The sequence below is a fragment of the Melozone crissalis genome, unplaced genomic scaffold, assembly GCF_028551555.1.
Source record: "Melozone crissalis strain CALT ecotype California unplaced genomic scaffold, PUWL_Pcris_2 ptg000007l_1, whole genome shotgun sequence".
Lineage (NCBI taxonomy): Eukaryota > Metazoa > Chordata > Aves > Passeriformes > Passerellidae > Melozone > Melozone crissalis.
The window spans coordinates 12,487,076-12,507,544 of record NW_026535785.1 but is presented as its reverse complement, the minus strand read 5'-3'; the positions used below and the strand labels follow the sequence as shown (position 1 = coordinate 12,507,544).

Genomic DNA, 20,469 nt, shown 5'->3' with positions numbered 1-20,469 from the left:
TTGCTGTGTTGCCTTTTCCTTGGATTGTTTCAGTCAGAAAAGGCAGACTTTCAGAATTCTCCTCAGAGTTAACAAAAAACCTTCCCCAGTTTTCTTTTCCCAGACTCTGTGTCTCCCCCCAGCCTCATGCATTTCTAGCACAAAGCAGTCCTTGCTTGTGTTTTGTTCATGAGTTTTCCCTGCAGCTCTCACAACCTGCCTGTGAGCCTGCCTGTCTTGTGAGTCATCAGATCTCCTTTGATCACATTTCTTCTTGTTTCATTTACTTCCCTGCTTATTTCAATTTAATTTTGAACCAATACTATCTCATTATGGGAAGTGTTTTTTAGGGAACTTGCTATGAATGATGTACTGTAGTAAAAGATTGCAAATACAATTTTAAGTACTGGCAGGATTTTTCAGTTGGCTGCCAAAGCAGGAGATGTCTGAAAAGCAGAAATGTCAGCAGGGGCCATTGAAATGTAAATGAAATGCTTAATGTGACCTTTCTGTGAGTGTTTGGGTCTCTTGTTCTTTCTCCCGTTCTCAGCCGTGTGCACATCACTGAAGCAACGTTAAATCACCTAGGCAAGGCTTATGAAGTAGAAGAAGGGAATGGACACCTGAGGGACCCTTACCTTGAATCCATGAATATCAAAACCTACTTAGTGGTTGATCCAAGGGTATGTATTTGTTTTCAAACATATATATTTATTCAAGTGTATACACACATGAGTACATAGGTGCACACAGCTTTTTCATTCAGATGCAGAATTGGAGCATGGTGTGAGTCACCTGAGTAGCTTGGATTTGGGAGTTCAGATCTGAAAGCACATCCTGCTTCTTTATGACATGCCTATTACATTGAAGGTAATAAGTGTTATGCTGAAACCTCTTTTGTGACCCACTTAAAGTAAAAAAACATAGTTGACTATGTATTTTTATGAAGTGTCTCAAAAACCCAGGTCAAAAGATGAGGAATGAAAGAATACCTGTACTGTGTGGCCACTTGCAGATAAAATAGTCCCTGTAAAATAGCATCAGATGTGTTCCTCCCTATCTGAAAAGGAAGATTGACCTTCTGTTCAGAGTGTGAAGTTAGCAACTGTGGGTTGCTCCCTTAGAGCTTGATGACTACAAACACCTGAATTATTGCTATTTTGAACTGGCTTGTGGTTGATGAGTAAAATGTTTCAAATGAAAAAAGAATGCAGATGAGAAACTTCTTTGCTTCCTGATCTCTACAGGAAGGAATAGCATAGAGCCACTTTTAATTAGCAAGAACTCAATCTTATCTTGGCTATATTTTTCATTACTGCAGTCCGCCCCCAGCTACATGCAGCACATATTCTCAGAATGAGGACCTATGAATATTATAATGGTCTCTGCTCCCTTGAAGATACTTGTGAAATGTTAGAGAATTATCAGTCATTGATGTCTTGGTTTATTCTGTAGTTCTGCAAGGGTATTGCTGTACACACTCTCTGTACTGCCTGACTCAGCAGCTGTGACACAGATATAATCTAATGTGGAGTCTGTAATTTGTGGGATCTTCTAACCACTGTTTTGATACACCCCAGCAGCTCAGGAGTTTGGCACCTTTTTCCTCTGCTGTAGTGCTGACTGCAAGGGAACTGTATCTGTTTGTAAGATGCTATGAGTCCTTGCATCACTGTACATAAACCCAGAGTTTTTTGCAGTGTTGCAAGCCAAGTCTGGTGAAGGCAGCTGAAGCAATTAATTTTGTGTGCGCTGTGATTTGCTTTAGCTCACCTTAATTAAATGGGATAAAGGAATTGAGGTTGGCTGACATGTTGCTGATGTGTCCAGAGCCCTCCAAAATGGCGAGATTTGAGTCTTAAACGACTCAACACGCAGAACTTCGGTATTTTGAAATTTGCCTGAATTTCTGTTTTGTCCATGTGTTTTCTTTCTGCCAGTCCAAGCAGTGCCTCTCAAACAGCCACGTCCCCAAGGCGCGGGTGAACGACGGGCTGAAGATGCGCGCCTCGGTGCGGATGACGCGCTACCTGGAGTCCTGGGGGGCGGCGCGGCCCTTCGCGCACCTGAGCCACCGCGACAGCGTCAGCAGCGACTGCTCGGGCTCGCAGGGCCGCCGCAGGAAGGTCAGGGACCCAGGCTGCTGCAAACTGCTCTGCAAACTGCTCCAGTGCCACTCCACACCTGCCTGTGCTGGCTGTGTGGCTGCTCTGACCCTTGGTGTGCAGTGCACCCAGCTGAGGGGCGTCTGTCCCTCGCTCTCTGCAGTCAGGCAGCAGTGCTGCACACTGCCAGCTTCCACTCTGGAATTGTGCTTTCCCAGCCCTGAGCTAATGGGCTGTAGGGCAGTGTCTAACCCCTCTGTGCCAAAGAAAAGTGAGAAAAGCATGGGGACATGAACAATGAGAAAGTAGAACTTAAGAAATGCTATTTTATGAACTCCCTTCAGTCTCCTGTTGAGAAATTATATGGAAAGCTATTACTCATAGCTTATGTGGAAATACATGATTTGGGATACTGAGTGAAATAACATGTAAGGGGAAGTGTGAATAGGTACAGAAAAATACTGGCTGCTCTCCTCAGAAGTGCCTTGCTGTTGTTGCTGTGTTGCCTTTTCCTTGGATTGTTTCAGTCAGAAAAGGCAGACTTTGTGACTTTCTCCTTCTGTCAGACCTTCACCATTCTCAGACTGCCAATCTCTCTAGCATACTATAATCTAGCATATCCTCAAAGTAAAATTATCTATTTTTCCTATTATTTTTCCCATCTTGAGATCCTGCCTTGTCCATGTGGTTTTTATAAAAAAAACAGATGGACATACTCAATACTTAATTGAAATGTATAGAAAATAAATGGTCTCTCCACATGGTCTCCTTGCAACTGAATTTTATCAGCAAAGAATTTTTAAAATCAAGAATTCTTAAGGTTTTTAAGATTTTAAAATATAAGAAAACTAATTTTTCCTTCCACCTTCCCTTTCTGAAAGGTGGAAGCAGGAGATGTGCATGCGGTCAGGTGTGGTCCTGGAGCCACAGCTGTAGTAAATTTTAAATTAAGCATCCATTCAGATGTGTTGAAGTGGTTCCCAGTCTGCTTGTTTCTGCTGGTGCTTGCTTAATTATTTTGGTGTGTAGAGAAAAATGAGAGGGATGATCTAACGATCTTTTTTGTCAGAAACCACTCACTTCTCACTTGTTAAAGCAGAAAACGTTGCTGGAAAGGATTGGTTTTTAGAAACATTTCTTTTATTTCTGAATAAAAATGGTTTTGGTAGTTTCTTGATGTTTGTTTTCCATAGTTGTTTGCTATTCAAAGAATGTGTAACTTATTCTGAATTCCTATTTTATTTAGGAAATACCTTTGTCTTCTACTGGGCGCCAGAGAACTTCTGATAGGTTTGTCAAGTACCTTATTTTCTTCTCTTTTTTTTTTTTTTTTGGTGCTCCTGTGCTCCTCTTGCAGTTCAGTGTGCTGTAAGGATGTCATCATTTGGTTGATTAATCACTGTGTGTATGGTAGTCCTGCCTTAGAAAGGTTAAGCTAAAGCTTTGGCCTTTGGAAGATTTCTCAGCTCATGTCTGTAATTGTTAGCAGACTCTAAAAGGAACTTCTTGTCTTACTGTCCGTCCAGTCATTCAGATTCCATTTTGCTTGCTGGGCTGCAGCCAGCAAATTTATATTAAAATATTACAATGTGATAAGAATTGTCAATGGTACCCACAACACTGAGTTAAGTGAGGAGATGGTTTTCACTTGTGGAACATTCCCTCAGTTTGTCAAAATGCTGTCTTGAAAATGCATTATTTGGGTAACTAGAGAAATGCTTAGTAAAGTGCTCCTGGGTGTATTTTTTAATCAGTTTGGAGCACTTTGGTTTAACTTTTCCCTGGAGGCTTGCCCCACTGTGTGCTGAGTAAGTGTGCTCTGTAGCCATTACTTGTTTCTGACTAGCATTTGTGACACAGACTTCTTTTCATCCTCAGAAATTCATCTCAGAAGGGAAGGATAGAGGAAGATATTTATGATGAAATGATGTCAACCATTGAAGGCCTCAGCTCAACTACGTATGCAGTACTTTCATTTATTCTTCATCTTTTCTTTGAGATTTACCTACATTTTCAATTTAAGCCTAGATATAAAGTATATGTATAAAGTTATCAGGGTTTTTGTCTTGCCCTTTTTTTCTCTTTGTTTTTATTTAGCTTTTGGTTTATTTTTTAATTTGAATATGAAACTGTTACTGCATTATTTAGCAAGAAGCCAGTGATCAGTCTTTCTGTTCAAAGTTTTCTTTATTAAAACAAGAAGTGTCATGAGATGGGGCACTGTTCTGAACAAAAAACTATGTAGAAAGTCAAAACAGTTTTGGGGGTAATAAAGTTACTTTAGTGTCTGGTCCACTGAAGGCAAATGGTCTGTCAGGGGCAGGTAATTCCTTTGGCCCTGCATTTGCATTTAGAAGCAGACAAACACAGGCAGTGTGTTGGTGGTGGTTTGGGTTTTCTTTTTTTTTTGGTTTTATTTGTTTTAATTTAAAATACAATATTTACATTCCTAACAAATTCTTCAAACACCGAATTGAAGAAGAAAAACTCTTTATTCCATCTACATTCTAGGAAGGCTGTACCTCAGATATTCCTAATTGGAGTCTGATATTATTTAGGGCAAGTTTCTGGAGGCTGTGAGCCCTCTCTAACATCTGCTGTTACACTTTCCTATTCTTTAGCCTTAAGGAAGGTTTGGAGCTACATTTTTCATGTAGCTTAGGCAGATGTTGCTGTCTGTGAGTGTTGTGGCTCTGCCTGTCAGATGAGTAAAAACATCATGGTTTTACTGCTTTGTTCTGCAATGAAACATAAAGACCTTGCAGAAGCATCAGACGTGTGTTGGGAGTGGCCGTGGGTCTGAGGTGCAGGATGATTCTGTGTCCTCTCCTTGGCCCTGTGTGCTCCTGCTGACCCACCCCTGTCTCTCTCTGGCTGCAGTCCCTGGTGTGGCAGGTCAGATGACTTCTGTGGATTCTCACTGATCTTTGCAGAACCTGGTCTTGAAAAAGAGGTTGGTAAGAACAAAATAATCTTTTCTGGTCTTTGGTTTGCCCTTCAGAGCAGGATAAGAATATGTTTGAAATGTTTCATTCTGAAACTGGATTCTGAAGGTGACTGCACATCCTAAGAGGTTTCTGGTTACTAATGGAAAGCAGATTTCAGGAGTGTTTGAACTGGTCGTTCTTCCTTCAGAATGAAAATTCTGAGCTTAAATGAGATTGTCTCTAATCTGTGGTCAAATTCTTGCCATAAGGGAGTTAGTGGGAGTTTGATAATTTTTTTAAATAAATGACTTCCCTCAAAAGTAATGAGATTTAAAGAAGGAAAGAAAAAAAAACATTTCTGTATCCATAATGAAAACACTTTGTTTGCTGTGGCTGTTTCATTGTAGATATAATACTGCTATTTTTTAGGTGCAGTGTAGCTTTTCTGTTTGAATAACTGCTGTTAAATTTACTGTGCTGTGGATGTAGTTACTGGTGTGGATCTGTACATACACTTTAGTTTACTTCTGTGTATGTCCTTTCCTGATAAGGATTTTGACCATGGGAATCTGTGGAGAGCTGTTTTACATACTGCCTGGATTTCCCTCTAGGTTGGAAATGTAGAAATTATCCTTTGGCCTGGGCTGTTTTTCTTGAACAATGTTCAAGTGATTGGGTTTTCTTTGGTGATGGTCTTTTGTTCTGTTTTAGTGTATTTTTAATAATGCAGTATAAACTTGTATATATGTGTCGTCACAAGAATGTAATAAAATAAAGAAAAAACACCCCTGAAAGGGCCCTGATGCTTTGCTCTCTCTGTGTTTCAGTACCGCACCATTCCTATTCTGAAACTCAAGAGTTACTTTGTGTGTGCCAGTTTTGTGTTCCTCTGTATATTTGTGATCCAGATGCTTATCATGCCAAAGTAAGTGCTGGTATTTTAATTATTTATAATTCAAATTAACCAACAGCTAAAGTGAAATGCATGTGGAGTTTCTTTTTGGAACTTTTTGGAGTTCCTGAGGGGTTAAATTTAAGAAACATACATTCATTTACCCCATGGTAAGGGATTGCATTCATGTTGTTGGCATAAGAGCCAAGACATTAGTATGAAAATAAAATAGAAATATTTCTTTAATATTTTGTTTGCTTAGTACACACAGGGAGGAGGTCAGTTAAGTAAGGAATATCATTTTATAAGAACAGTTGGCTGTAAGGCCATTGAGCAGTAGGAAAGTGGGATTTCGCTGCTTGAACTGTGCTCAGTGATTCTTTTCTGTAGAGTTACAAGGAGGCAGCTTTGAGCTGCTAGTTGCAGCCCAAGAAACCAGAGGATGGGTAATTCTGAAGTGTATGGCACCTTTGTTTATCATGGCTGTTGCAGTGCAGTTTCCATGTGGTTTATGCACTGGACAGTGGCTCAGGCCATCAGAGCAGAAGCTCTTAAAGCAGAGATTGTGCAACAGAGCAACCGTAACCTGTGTGATGTTACTGTTATTCAGTGCTATTTGAAGAAAAACTGTATTTAAACTTGGTTTTTTTAGTGCTCTCTTCTTCTGTTTAGAACTGCAGAACTGGGAATTTCCTTTGGAGTCGTTGCCATCATCATTGCACTTATTTTGTTTGTGTGCTTTGCTGAGAAATGTCTGGTAAGTTTACTTTAAAAAACACTTCCTGTTTTCAAAGGGGGATGGATATATTTCAGCAACTTGGTCTGTCTTTTAGGCTGATGAAATTTTAGTAATTTCAATAGGAGTTACAGGAGCCTTGAACCTCAGGTTACCAGAAGATTCCATTGCCTGAAACAGATTTTCATGTCTGAAAATTCTACCAGTAATTCAGAATTATTTGAGTGCAGGAATAGATGGGTAGGAGGGAGGACATGGGGTTGGTTTTATAAAATGTATTTCTATGTTTGTCATTAATAGTAATTTTGGTTGTAAATAGTGTTATTCTCTATTCTGGAAACAGTATTGAAATAAGTTGGAACAGAAGATCTGTTTTCATAATAATTTATGAAGTGTAATGAAAATTGCAAACATATGAATAATTTATTGGCAACAATTTCATGGCTGTTAGAATTCCAAATTCACCATTACATCAATTGGGACACTTTGCACTTGTAGTTCCTTTTTCTTTGCATTATTAAACACATGCAATTACTGTTTAAAAATATATAGTGACAAAGAGAGCCCACAGTGACAGAGAGTTCAATGATACAGAGTGAAAAAAAAAAAGAAAAAAAAGGCCTTCTCAGTTCAAGAAGTGCCTGGGGGCAATGTGGGGGGAGAGGGAAGGGATTTTAGAGAAGGGATTCTAGAATGTTCCTTGCACTCGTCAAAGCTGCACTGTGCCAGAGCAGGGACGTGCAGCAGCACTGCACTGCAGCACCCAGTGAGGGGATGGAGCTCTCCAGGGAGGGAAAGAGTCTCTTACAGAGCCATGGTCAAGCTGTGTAAAGGGGAAGGAAAAAAATAGGAGAAAATTACACTCAGGACATGGGACAAAGATTTATGACTCATTTAATTGTATGGTTAGACATATTTATGGATTTTATGTATGTATGGTATTTGTATATGTATAAACATGGATTTTTGCATATATGTCTGTAGAGGGAGAGAGAGGTGTGTGTATATGCATTCATGTGTTTTTTCTCCATGTGTAGAAACACATGGACAAAATAGAAAATTCCAGGACTGCAGTTGCATGAGACTTGAGTTTTATGCTTGGGAGTGTTTTGATGTAGTCAAATAACAGAATAATGCTTGCAGTCATTAAAATTATGTGCTTTACTGGATTTTTTTTTTCTATAGCAACAATTGGAGGACATAAGGATGGCAAGAATGGGGACTGTCCAGAGTTAGTTTCAATTTATTAATCTGAACATGTAGTTCCAAATATTATAGCTCTATTACAGAAAGAAAAAAAACCCACAACATTTTTACTTCATTTTATTAACTTTTCTCTATAACTTTCAAACAGATCATAATTCTGTATTTTTAAAGCACGAATTCAGAAAATTTTAGCACCCAACCCCTTTGAAGAAAGGAAGCATTGTCTCTATTTTCAGCCAGGGAAAGGTGTTAGACATTGACTCAGAATGAGAAGATTTTAAATTAGAATTCCAGTGAAGGTTCTTGACACTTTCCTGCAGAAAAAAGGTCAACTTTATATTTAGAAATATTTCTTCCCCTGTATCAAAGTGTTATCTGTTACTGAAACTAATTAATTGTGTTTACAGAAGTGCTGCTCAGACCAGTGGCCTCCCCTGCGCCATCTGTGTGCTGTCTCAGAAAAGGTGGAAACAATGCCTTTGCTTAGGCTGCCTCTAGCAGTCATCACTATAGCTGCCTTGCTGATTATAGCCATTTTTAACTTGGTAAGTAATCACATTAATTAATGAACATATTGTAAAATCCACAGTTTCAGTAACTTCCTGCTTTCTTTTCATCATGTACCAGATTTTGCTGCTTTTTCTAATGCCTGCCTTACAACACGAGTTGATTTGCACAGGGATAGTGCATGATGTCAAATAGAAGCATTAAAAATAAAAGCTCCTAGTTTGTGGAACTGGAAGTACACTTGATAGACTTCAATTCTACAAACATTTCTGGTTTTCAAGACAGTACTTATAACAGCTCTTGATTGTAACCCTCCTCACTAAGATGTTTCCTGTTTTAATGGGGTTTGAAATGTTTGGCAGTGGCAGGCAGCGCTTTATGCAGTTCACTGTGGTATTTGCACTCACTGGTAGTAATGTGGGTGAGGGAGGGAAGAATATAGCTTGGCTCTCTTCTAAAAGCAAAGGCATTGGGGATAGGTGCTGCTGGAGTAAAGTGGAAATGGCATCTGTCTTTTAAATTTAGTTTGAATATTATATTGCACCCGGGGCATGTACATTTGAATAACTGTGCTGGGTTTTTTATTAAAACAAGCTCTGTGTGTTAACAGTTCCACTTAACTGATAGTTAACTACCAAAACTGGTGTCCTGATCCCATGTGTTCTTTTGCCTTGCCATTCTTCTGATTCCATGGGGAGTTCCTTCTGAAAGCAATACTGCAGAAAATGCTCAATTTTCTTTCATAGGGTGTTTTTTGCTGGCTTAGGTCCTTGAATTGACTCACAGTGGTGTCATGTGAACACCACCAGAGACAGACTGAAAGAAAACAGGAACAGCAGCTGTGAAACCGGGGGGTGAGACAAAACCACATGTTTCTGCCAGATAGCTGCTAAATTAACATGTCCATAATGTAAACCTTTACCCCCAATTAGAAAATAAGTAAATGTTAACCTTCTTGCAGCTTGTGTGTGCATATATGTTTAGCATAACTACATGGGATGCAATTGTATTTCAACATTTATTCAATAGCAGTGAAAAGACAACCAGATCAACACTCTTTGTAAAATATATAGGGAAAAAATCAGTGATTACCTGCTAATTAGTTTGTATGCTGGTTTTATTGATTTGTTTTGCTTTGTGGGTTTTTTTTTCTTCCCCTCCAATAAATCAAGACTTCCGAAAAGAACAAGCCTGCCAACTTTACTGGATCAAATGACCTGAATGCTACCAACTGTGTGAGTAAAATACCATCTTAATTTCTGGGATTGAAATGGAATGAGTCTTGGATGGTGGGTGTAGAATCATAGAACATCCTGAATTGGAAGGCACCCACAAAGATCATCCAAGTCCAACTCCCATCATGTAGGGTGATGTCATGATGGATGGCAATATTTTTATATTTTTTCTTTTTATTTATAAAGATAGGGTTTCGGGGTTTTTTAACTATTGAACATGAAGACTTGCTCATGGCACAAGGCAGTTTTAAGGGATATTTTGTATTTTTGTATGTAGCTTTCTTGTGCATCCTTTTGGGATTTTCAGAAGTCTGGAGTATTCATGTATAAAACTGAAGTTTTGATTTATTTGGTCTCTCAGCATATTTGAAAGGTGTTCTCCAGCATTTCTGTAATAGTAAATCCAGCACTTACTAGTGACACAAAAGTATTATTTCAGGAAGTTTCACTTTTTTTATCTCTAATGCTGAAGTGGTGTTCTATTTTGAGTTCATCCAAATATTTGGGATGCCCCTTTGTCACCTGGCCACCCCTTTAGATGATGGACGTGTTTTTGAATTATGTGCAGCAAAGTGTGTGAGGAGCCTTTCATTCAGGTGCTTATGACAAATGATAAGTTAAACAAATGAAAAGCACATTTCACTCACCTGGTGATTTTTTGTTCTTGCATGTTTGTACATCAGGCTTTTGAAAACACAACTCATTCCTGCATAGAGGAAACTGTAAGTAATGAAAACATCTTACTTAGGCCTGATCTTTGAATGTGGTGTACATTACTGACAAATGGCAGGTTCTATTGCTGTGTAAAAGGAAACTTTTTTAGATATCTGACAGCATAAAAATTGTTCATGAAATCAAGATAATTCAGCTGCTGTTGTTGTGCTAAGTAAAGTATTGCTTTGCAGGTTTTAGAAATTTCAAACTGAGAAATAGGTCTAAATCTTTAAGGAGAAAACAGCAGAACAGGGTGATGATAATGTTTGAGTCTGAAAGATGAGAGCTGTACTTGCAAGTGTCCCAGTAAAGTGTGTTTGCAGAGTGAAAGAGCTTAAGTGGCTGACAGACCTCTCTTAGGATGACAAAGTTGGTATAATGTGTGATACATGGACTCTGATTAGGAATTGCTTCATAAATTGTTCTGGTTTCATTCACTTCAGTAGAAATGTTAATTATTTAGCCAAGAATCTCACAGTTCTGTAGTAGGCCTGTGCTATTACAGATGGGAAAACTGTGCATTGAGGAGCAGAAGCTGAGGTAATTTTGGAGCTGCTTGTAGCCTGAAGTGTGCCAGCTGAGCACCCGACACCTGTGCCCGTGGCTGCAGGCAGCAGTCCTGTCTGCACCACACTCTTGGTACTCTTGGTACCATGTTCGGTGCTGCCAGCTCAGGCTGACCTTGGACACCCTGCCTGAGCTGGGATTCCCCTGGCAAAGTGCTCAGCAATTCCATAATGGGGCCAGTGGCCACAGCTTGGAAATGCTTCTTAGCATCAATCACAGTTGTTCTGAGGAGCTGAGTCTCAGGCTGGATAACCAGCCACAGTCTCCATGTGTTACTGGTGTGGGGCTGGGGATGGGGCATCTGCTCTAGGTTACAATGGGAAAGCACAGTCAGAACGGGGTTAGAGTGCTGGACTTGCTGGTTCTATGGACTGTGAACCTACTTTAGATTATTCTCAAACTTTAAATAAATAATTATTTGAATTAATAAAATTCAGGAGAGAAATTCTCAACACTTCAGTTTTTATGTGGCATTGCTTACTTATGTTGATTGGTTTTTGTTTAAATATTTTTGTTTACCCATAACAAATTATAAAAGTAAACTAAAATCAATATTAAGTTCATCCTTTTAGTGCCATTAAAAATACAGCTTTAAGTGATTGCAATATCTTTGCTTTTAATTGCAGTGCCCATGAACTCAGAGCATTTCTTGTGGTTTGAACATTTCTTAGACATAAGTTCTGAATAATGCAAAGACTCTTTACCTTTACATTCCTCTTTTACAGTATTATGCTTACTGCTGTATATTGGGGTTCATTGCCTGCTCAGTATTTCTTCAAATGAGCTTCGAACTCAAAGTTCTCCTCCTGTCCATTGCTGTGACTGTCTACCTCATCATTTTCAATACCCTTCAGCACAAAGACAACTATGGCAACAGTACCAGGTGCACTGTAAAGTTTCTCATCCTTTTATGTTTCATTTAAGGAAGTGTTAGATTTTTGTGCACTTACTGGAATATTGAAATATCAAAATCATGTAAGCCAGACAGTGCAAACCTTTCTGTAAAGTTAACAACATGGAAATTCTATTAGACCATGCCACCTTTTTTTACATATACTTTTTAAACAAAGTGTATGTTCTCTGAAAAAAAATCTGTCATGTGGCTTCCGAGATCCCTAGGAGCCTTGGATTACATTAAGGACTGGAGAGTAGAATATTAATGTCATAGTAAGGTTGATCTTAAGTTGTGAAGAAAAGCCTTGCTAAAAGTCTGAGGTTCAAGCTTGGTAGTCATGGTTGGTGAACTCTTACAGGTACTTTGAATAGTAACAGTAATTTACCTGATCTAATTGCAGAAACTGAAAATACTGAAGAGAAATCACATGCAAAGGCTTTACTGTTAGTTTTGAACTCTTTCTGAGATTCCTCTGCATAGTCTCATAGTTGAAGATTAGAATAATTTTATTTTGCAGGGGCTGTAACCTGTCAGCACACCTTAAAAAAGCTTGAGTGAACTTAATCATTCATATGATGAGAATTTAATTTGCATTTGTAAAAAGTAATATATGTGGTAAGACTGATCTTACTATGAAATACGAGTGGTGATTCAGATACAGATATAATTTAACTACTGTCTTTGTCTTAGGAGTTCAGGTTTTTAATTTGTTATTGTTGTTCCTTCCACAAATAAGAATGTTTTTTACTACCTCAAGGTTTTGTTGGCTGTGTTTTTGTAGGGTGGTGTGGGGTGGGAGCTGAAACTCAGTCTGGTGGAAATTAAGATAGCTCCATTAAGATAAAGCCCTGATTACTCGAGCATCTCACAACAGCTACTGGAGCAAGGTTTCAACACCCAGTGTGCTGTGATGTGCCATGCATCATTTCATGTGTTGGACTGGCTGATAATCCTTTCTGGGTGTTGGGACAGGACCTGTCCCCAGCCAGCCAGTGGCACAAATGGACAGTGACCCTGTGGTGCCAGTCTGGACAGACACCCTCTTCCCTTCTCAAAGCATACAGATGACTTTGTATTGCTTTCTTATTTTCAGGTTTTTCATCAAAGAGCCAAGGATAATGACTAATTTATATCTGGTTCTGTTTTACATAACCCTAGTTTTACTTGCAAAACAGGTATGTATTTAAAATGCAATCCTGTAGTTCCTTTACTTGCAGCAAGTTGATTTAAATAAAATGCAAAAGTGTTGTTCCTTGAAATTGTACATTAAATTAGTATATATTTTTATATTTTTTAATATTCTTGCAGATAACACACATATAATTAGGTTTTGGTAATGAAAGAATTTTTTCTGTGAAAGGATGGGAACATTTTTCTAGTTTTCAACCGTGTTTGCATCACAGTTGTGAGAACTTCCTGGTTCTTTCAGTTTTGATCTATCTGTATTTATATACCAGTATTCATTCTAAATCAACATAGCAATTCAAGATAAAAATAATTATATTACTAAAGTGTCATTTTGGTAAATACACCTGATGGTATCAAATGACATTTGGTCTTAGTGGCTGCTTCATATTTTTCTGACCTTTGCTCTCAAAGCACATTTTTCATAACTATATAGACTCAAAAGGCCTTCAATAAACTATTGCTACTACACTTCTTCAGAAAATTGCCTTGTATTTTTCAGTGTGCTATTTTATGGATTTAATTTGTCATATTTGATCTCTTTGCAGATTGACTATTACTGTCGACTGGATTGTCTGTGGAAGAATAAGTTTAAAAAGGAACATGAACAATTTGAAACTATGGAGAATGTTAACAGGCTTTTGCTGGAAAATGTTCTTCCAGCACATGTTGCTGCATATTTCATTGGAGAAAAACGAAATGAGGTGTGTTGAGCCTCCCCTATGTGAAGGACAGCAAATTGGGTTTCTGTGTTATATAGTACCCATGATGTGAAAAAGAACACAGACTGTAAACTTCTGCAATCTTTGCCTCTTGTTTGTATTCTGAGACCTTTGTAAACCCAAGAACCAGATGGCCTCAAAAAAATGAAAGCTTCTAGTGTCAGTCCCTGAAATCTGTTCTCAGAATTAGTAGTTCAGCTTCAGGACACAGTTTAAGTTTGGCAAATATTTAAATGAGATTTACTGCTTTCCAAAGACTGTACTTTACCAGAGAGGATAGGCTATAGTTTTTAGAGATATGAGTTGAGGAGCATATAGTGTCTCCCAGAGAAAAGTTCATTGATAATGATTTTTTTTTTAAGAAATATCATTCTGCCAGCATGTCATCAGAGAGAACAATGCTGTGTCTCAGAAGAGTGACAGTGTCCAAGTAGATGAAAATGTTTAAGGTATCTTTAAGGAATCTCAGGTTTTCCTTAGGCAAATCCACTTTGTTAATGTTTCTGATATAATAAGAGATGTGGTTGACTTCATAAAAAAGCTGTCATTTGATTACTGGTTACAAACAATTATCCTGAGTGTGAGCACCTGTGGGGGAATGTGGCTGCTGACAATCTGTGGGTTTATTGCTTTCCTTTAGGACTGGTACCATCAATCCTACGACTGTGTCTGTGTCATGTTTGCATCAGTACCAGATTTTAAGGTGTTTTACACTGAATGTGATGTCAACAAAGAAGGCTTGGAATGCTTGAGGCTGTTAAATGAAATCATTGCTGATTTTGATGAGGTAATTAAGCTTCTGTCATAAAAGCACTGGATTACATATTTAGTGCAAAATGAATGTTTCACTAGATCTGTGAGCATTAGAGGGGGAAAAACCATTTTTATGCTGTACTAATATTCTGACTTCAGCCTTGCAACCTTGAAAGATATTTTCTCATCTGGTTGGGATTTTCAAGTACATCATCTAATCTATTAGAAGTATGGTTTGAGAGTCCTGACTTTAGGGACTTTATTTCAGTACTTCAGTGCTTTCATTTCTCCTGTGAGTGGGTAGAGCAAAACTGTGAAACTAATCCTCAGTATTTTATCTAATCTTCATGTGAGTGATAGTATTGCTAGAGATGTTTAATGCTTATGGTGGACAGTATAAGATTTGTGGTTAAATACTACAGTGAAATGAGGTATTAAAGTCTCAAGTGTTTGTTTTCTTTCCATTCAAACAGCTCTTGTTAAAACCTAAATTTAGTGGTGTTGAAAAAATAAAAACAATTGGAAGTACTTACATGGCAGCAGCTGGTCTCAGTGTTACACCAGGCCAGGAGAACAACCAGGTATGTTGGCTCTGAATCTGCCTTCAGAATTCTGTGGGTGCAAAGGTGTGTTCAAAGTAACAAAATGTAACATGCTATGCAAAAGTAAATCATGACCAGTGACTTTGTGAAATGTGGAAAAAGGTGACAAAATTATATTGTCTCCTGTTGAGTTCACTATTTATCTCCTAGTTCTATTTTATTTCTGAATTAAGGTTTTCAGTCTGTAATCCCAGCATACCTTTTACATCTTTCATCTTTGATTCCAGTAGTTTAACATTCCTAGATGCATAAGAGAAGGGCTCTAATAATAAGGGAGTCAAAGTGTGGGAGCCAAAGAAAAGGCCATCTCAGAGCTGGACAGTAGCTTTTTGTGATACCTGAGAACTGGCACAGAAAGAGAATCCCCAAGTGCCACATTAGGTCTGTTACCCAGAAGAATTAATACCAATTTCTCTGGCTCATTTTCAGTATAGCAGGTTTGTGTATGACATTAAGATGCATATAATAATATACCCAAAATATGTAAAATTAAAGGTGAAACCCTAAAGGACAGAGAATAATTTGTTAGAAAATTTAATCATCTCAGGCTTGTTGCCTCATAAGCATCCCAACTGTATTTAATGGAGTTTTTAAAATTCTGCATTGACAAGGATGAGTGATCTCATCCTTATAAACACTCCAGTCACTCTAGTACTGCTTTGGAGTAGCAGCCTGACACAGCCTTTCATGTTGTAATTTGGTTCTAATTAATCTGTGTCATGACTTGCACAGGATAGGGAAAGGCAGCACGCTCACATTGGGATTATGGTGGAGTATGGGATTGCCCTGATGAGCAAACTGGATGGCATCAACCGACATTCCTTCAACAACTTCCGCCTCCGTGTGGGTGAGTTCTGTTTGTGGGGTGTGACTCCACAGCTCAGGCAGGTGAGAAAGGGCAGGATGAGGTAGGTCCAAGTGCTGAATAGCCAAAGGCAATATTGTCTGGTCAGCTGTTCAGACAGGCCAAGCTCCTCCATGGATGGGCTTTTTCTTATCACTGGAGGGAGCAGCAGGAAGAGTGCAGCTGGGTGACTTTGGAGGAAATGGAGTTAGTGACTGTTGACTAAAGACAGCATTGTCATTACAATGCTCATTTCTGTATATTAAAAGTAGAAGAGCAAGAATTTTGCTTTGTGCCCTAGACTTCCTATTTTGCAATGAGTGAGTCACTTCACATTTCCTGAGCCTCAGTATGAATACTTACATAGAACAGCACTAATACTGATTGCTAGAAATCAGAGTTTGCAGTGTTGCAACTCAGTGTTGCAGAGTTAAGCTTTGGGATGTTTTTTCCCCTGAAGCTACAGCTAACACAATCACATCCATTTCTACCTCAGTAATGACACCTGCCTGTGTTTCTGCAGGGATCAACCATGGCCCTGTGATTGCTGGTGTGATTGGTGCCCGGAAGCCTCAGTATGACATTTGGGGCAACACTGTTAATGTTGCGAGCAGAATGGAGACCACAGGGGAGCTTGGCAAGATCCAGGTAAAACTATGAGCCTTGCAATGTCCAAGGCATTAGTTCTAATTGGTTGTGGAATTTTGCTTTAATGTGAATAATCAGAAGAATTTCACAAGAGTTTCTAATTCTTTTCACACAAAGGTCACCGAAGAAACAAGCAAAATACTACAGGAGCTGGGATACTCATGTGAATGTAGGGGACTCATTAATGTCAAAGGCAAGGGAGAACTGAGGACTTACTTTGTTTGCACTGAGACAGCCAAATTCCAAGGCATGGGACTGAACTGAGGCTACAATGAAGTTAATCAAAATAGACTTAGATCTGCCTCCCTTCTGTGAAGACGTAGAATTTCCCTCCTTATGCGAAGGACTTTATTCTAAAAACATGTATATACTGTTCCTATCTCTTCTACATCTCAAGATGAGAGAATTTTTTTTTTTTAATAAAGAAGAATTCTGAGAAGTTCCTAGAAGATACACAACCATCAGTCTGAAAAAGACTACACTTTCCTGAAGTAATTTTGAGGATTTACCTGGAATTGCCATGAGGCATTTTCAGTTAGTTGCTTTCCTTACCTGCACTGGGAGTGTTAACAGCTCCGGTGGCAACCAGTGTGGATGCACTGTAGAACTCATTCCCGTGTTAAAACATTCCATTGCCTGCTTGACACACACCTGCTTCCAGTATTGTGTTTGTCCTGATGTGTGTGCTGATACTGAGGGCACTGCTGTCCTACTTTTAATGCTGAACACACTGCACAGCACAAGACAGCTGAGTAATGGGAAGAGGAATGCAAGGAAGCTCAAGTGTCACATGATAACTGTGCTGAGCTTTTGGGAAAAAACCTGAATTGCTCAGTGTGGGGTCACTTCACCACCCTGCCTCCTTCACTGCAGTACCTTGTGTTATGCAAATGTTTTCATGACCAAGAGCTGATCAGAAATAACTTTAATCTAGTTGAGTGTGTTTACATTATATCACATGTTCTCCTTTGTATTTCTCTGTAATTAGTGTCTGTATGTACATTTTGTTCTGTCATGGTAAATCTTTAATTTTTTACTTTAAATTTCAAAAAGTACAGCTGATGGTGAGGAGCACAGGGATCAGGCTCTGACAGCAGCTGCTGTTGCTGATTCCAGCAGGAATTCTGATTCTATGCTGTGTTCTTGAGGGCACTTAGAGAAGAAAAAAAACAACTGTTCTGAATTGCTGGGAAGCTGAAGAACAGAATTACTAAAATAGTATTAGAAACAGTAGCAGATACTGTATAAACAGAACTGTATCTGTGGTGGGGTTTGCTTTTTTTCCTGTTCTTATTTCTATGATTTGACCAGCCACTGGCTGGTTTCTACGCCTTTCAAAGGCAGTGCAGTTTTTTTCATAAACTGGTTTTGAAGGTTACAAAAGGATGTATGGAAAAAATGTGTTCATAATGAAATGTTTCAGCAGAGCCCCAGTACTGGAAGTATGAGTAGAGCATTCATAAGATCATTGTGTAAATTAGTTTAGTTTGTAAGGTTTTTAAGCTGTTAGTGTCCTTTGCTAATTTCTACATTGGCATTTTTTACTTACTGCAATCTCCAAATCTGTTTGCTGTTGATGGAGATGACAGGAGTTTGTAAGGCTGACACCTTGTGCCCTGCTATGTCCCTTACCAAGGATGGGCTCCCCCTTTCCCCATACACCAGGTTAGGGCTGGACAGCACAGTGACTGGGGAGTACAACACCTGCCTGGTTGAGCCTTACTCCTCTACAAACAGCACTTCCTAATGCTTCTGGGTTTAGCACCAACCCATCCTGCACAAGTGTTTCAGCAGTCCTGTGCTTCACTGCTGCTTTCTAATTACTGTGTTATTTCTTTAGAAGAGGAAGGGACTATATTTCAAGACAGGAACAAACCTAAATATTGTCCAGCTGTGGATTAAAAATCATATGTGTCGTCTTTGTCAGTTTTGTAGATCAAATCTATGTGTGTAGTAGGTCTCCAACAGAAAACAGCATGTAAGAAAACCTGAATTTGAGGTTGTGAGTTCAGGCATGGGCTCTGCTGAAGAAAGAAGTGACATACTCACTGTTGTGTTAGTGCAAGTCAGTGTTGTAGCTGAATAAACCTTCAAACAGCTTTTACTACTCTTGTATGTTGTGTATTTATAGTTACAGGTGTTTAGCAAGCATTTCTTTAGAGGTATTTATTGTTTTACAGGACCATGCATGTGTCAAAGGCTCCTTTCAGCAGTCCTTGATGTCATGTCAGGTCAAGTGACCATTTGTCTCATGTATCTATTTTGAAAAGTGCATTATGCCTATAAATAGAGCTGGCTCTGAAGTGCTCCTGTTCTCAGACCTAGTAGACTGTAGATGTGTTATCTATGAAAGAACATTTGCTGTCTGTAACAGCATTTGGAAATGCTTTTGTTTACATGATGTTGCCTGTCAGGCTGGTAACTTATTTGGGGGAAACTTCAGCTCAACCTCATTTGCAGAAGTGGCAGGAAGAGCTGCAGCTTCCAAAGGGGAAGGAGTTGGGTTTGGTTGCAGGTTTAAAAAGAATGCTCACTTGGTGTGCTGTGCACAACCTTCCTGGAGAAGTTAGAAACTGTGTGTAATGAAAAAGAGGATGACTAATTTCTCACCAGAATTGGAACTGTATAATATGAGAGCTATATTCAACCATAGAAAAAGTTCAACTTAACAAGCAACTGTATTGAAATAATTGTTTTCAGCAGTCCTGAGATTGAACTGTGAAACTTAACATTGAAGAAACAATCGTGGTGGAAAAATCTTCCTTGCAGCATTATTTTTTTTTTCTTAAGTGGAAAAAATGGCACTGTATCTAATTTGAAGAGCTAATAACATCTGGAACTAGGAATCTGGTTTAAAGAACAAACTTTTGTTTTTACTATGAAATAAAAAGCTTATTGAAACATGTCTGGTTTTGCAATTATTTTTATGGAGATACCAGTGAAAAGGAGGTATGTTTTTTATAGTGCTGCACACTTAGTGAAAATGTTTTTACTGATAAACTAAACTCAGTATTTATCTTTCTAAAAAATGTTGCCAGTAGAAAATGCTTAGAGTGACATCCACGTGTTCAACAGCTGATGAGAAATACTTCTGTCAGTGGCAGCCACCTCCTGCACCATCTAAAAGGTGAGTGATGGGCAATGAGATGCTAGGGAAGGAGCCTAGCTGGCACATTTGCCCTGAATCTTGTCTTTATCTTGTAGCATGAAAATGATTTAAATAGTCATAGAAGAATTCATTTCCTGGGGTAATAATTCAGCTGCCATTACCTAGAACTGAAAAAATTCCAGTGGTGACTATTAAGTCTTCTGGGACAATTGAAACTACTGGAGAAAAACCCAGGCTGACAGTTAACAATTTTGCAATATATTTTAGTAATTGTGAAAGTTTAAAAACGAATCTTTCTGCAGCATTTTCAGAGAGGAAGGAAGGGAGGAAGGAAGCAAGGCTGATGTTGGCCAGAAGACTGAGGGGAAAGGGTGGAATTCACAATACTCAATAATGTAAGTTACCTCTTAGTTCAGTTCCCTGCCACTGCACACATCAGCAATGGCTGGAACCCTACAGCTCATTCCTCTTGACTCCAGGCTTATACTGGAATCAGGGATTAAAAAAAGCAACATTCAGAAACAATTAAGGACACCTATGGTAGAAGCCACATGTGCAGCACTGTGTGATGGTGTGAGAGCAATGGGGAGCACAGGGAAAGCCCACTTGGGTGTGCCACTGGCTGCACCTGTACCCAGGCAATGCTGGAGCTCTGTGCCTGAGAGCTGGGCTGCTGCTCTGCACCTCTGGTGAACAGGGCTGTGAGAAGGCTTTCTGATCAACAGGCCTAGAACCATTACCCAGGCATAACAGTAAGAACTGCCTGCCTGTCTCAGAGATGACTGTACCACATCCATGGGGTACTTGTACTTGCTAACAGTAAGTGTTAGTCTCACTTTTGAT

The 20,469-nt window shown here is 39.0% G+C and overlaps 1 protein-coding gene across 3 annotated transcripts in view; it reads left to right on the top strand.

The window, feature by feature from the left end:
• The window catches only part of ADCY7 (adenylate cyclase 7), a 59,104-nt gene extending 41,644 nt beyond the window's left edge, over positions 1-17,460 (top strand). For all 3 annotated transcript variants that reach the window (XM_054296256.1, XM_054296254.1, XM_054296255.1), the window contains 18 exons: positions 530-662; positions 1,920-2,105; positions 3,331-3,374; positions 3,963-4,043; positions 4,965-5,037; positions 5,839-5,936; positions 6,576-6,660; positions 8,253-8,390; positions 9,525-9,587; positions 10,271-10,309; positions 11,594-11,751; positions 12,857-12,938; positions 13,497-13,652; positions 14,311-14,457; positions 14,897-15,004; positions 15,758-15,872; positions 16,393-16,517; positions 16,635-17,460. In XM_054296256.1, coding sequence (XP_054152231.1) covers positions 530-662; positions 1,920-2,105; positions 3,331-3,374; positions 3,963-4,043; positions 4,965-5,037; positions 5,839-5,936; positions 6,576-6,660; positions 8,253-8,390; positions 9,525-9,587; positions 10,271-10,309; positions 11,594-11,751; positions 12,857-12,938; positions 13,497-13,652; positions 14,311-14,457; positions 14,897-15,004; positions 15,758-15,872; positions 16,393-16,517; positions 16,635-16,781 — 1,978 coding nt within the window. In that variant the 3' untranslated portion in view covers positions 16,782-17,460. The remainder of the gene's footprint in view (positions 1-529; positions 663-1,919; positions 2,106-3,330; positions 3,375-3,962; positions 4,044-4,964; positions 5,038-5,838; positions 5,937-6,575; positions 6,661-8,252; positions 8,391-9,524; positions 9,588-10,270; positions 10,310-11,593; positions 11,752-12,856; positions 12,939-13,496; positions 13,653-14,310; positions 14,458-14,896; positions 15,005-15,757; positions 15,873-16,392; positions 16,518-16,634) is intronic.
• Positions 17,461-20,469: the final 3,009 nt, after the last annotated feature.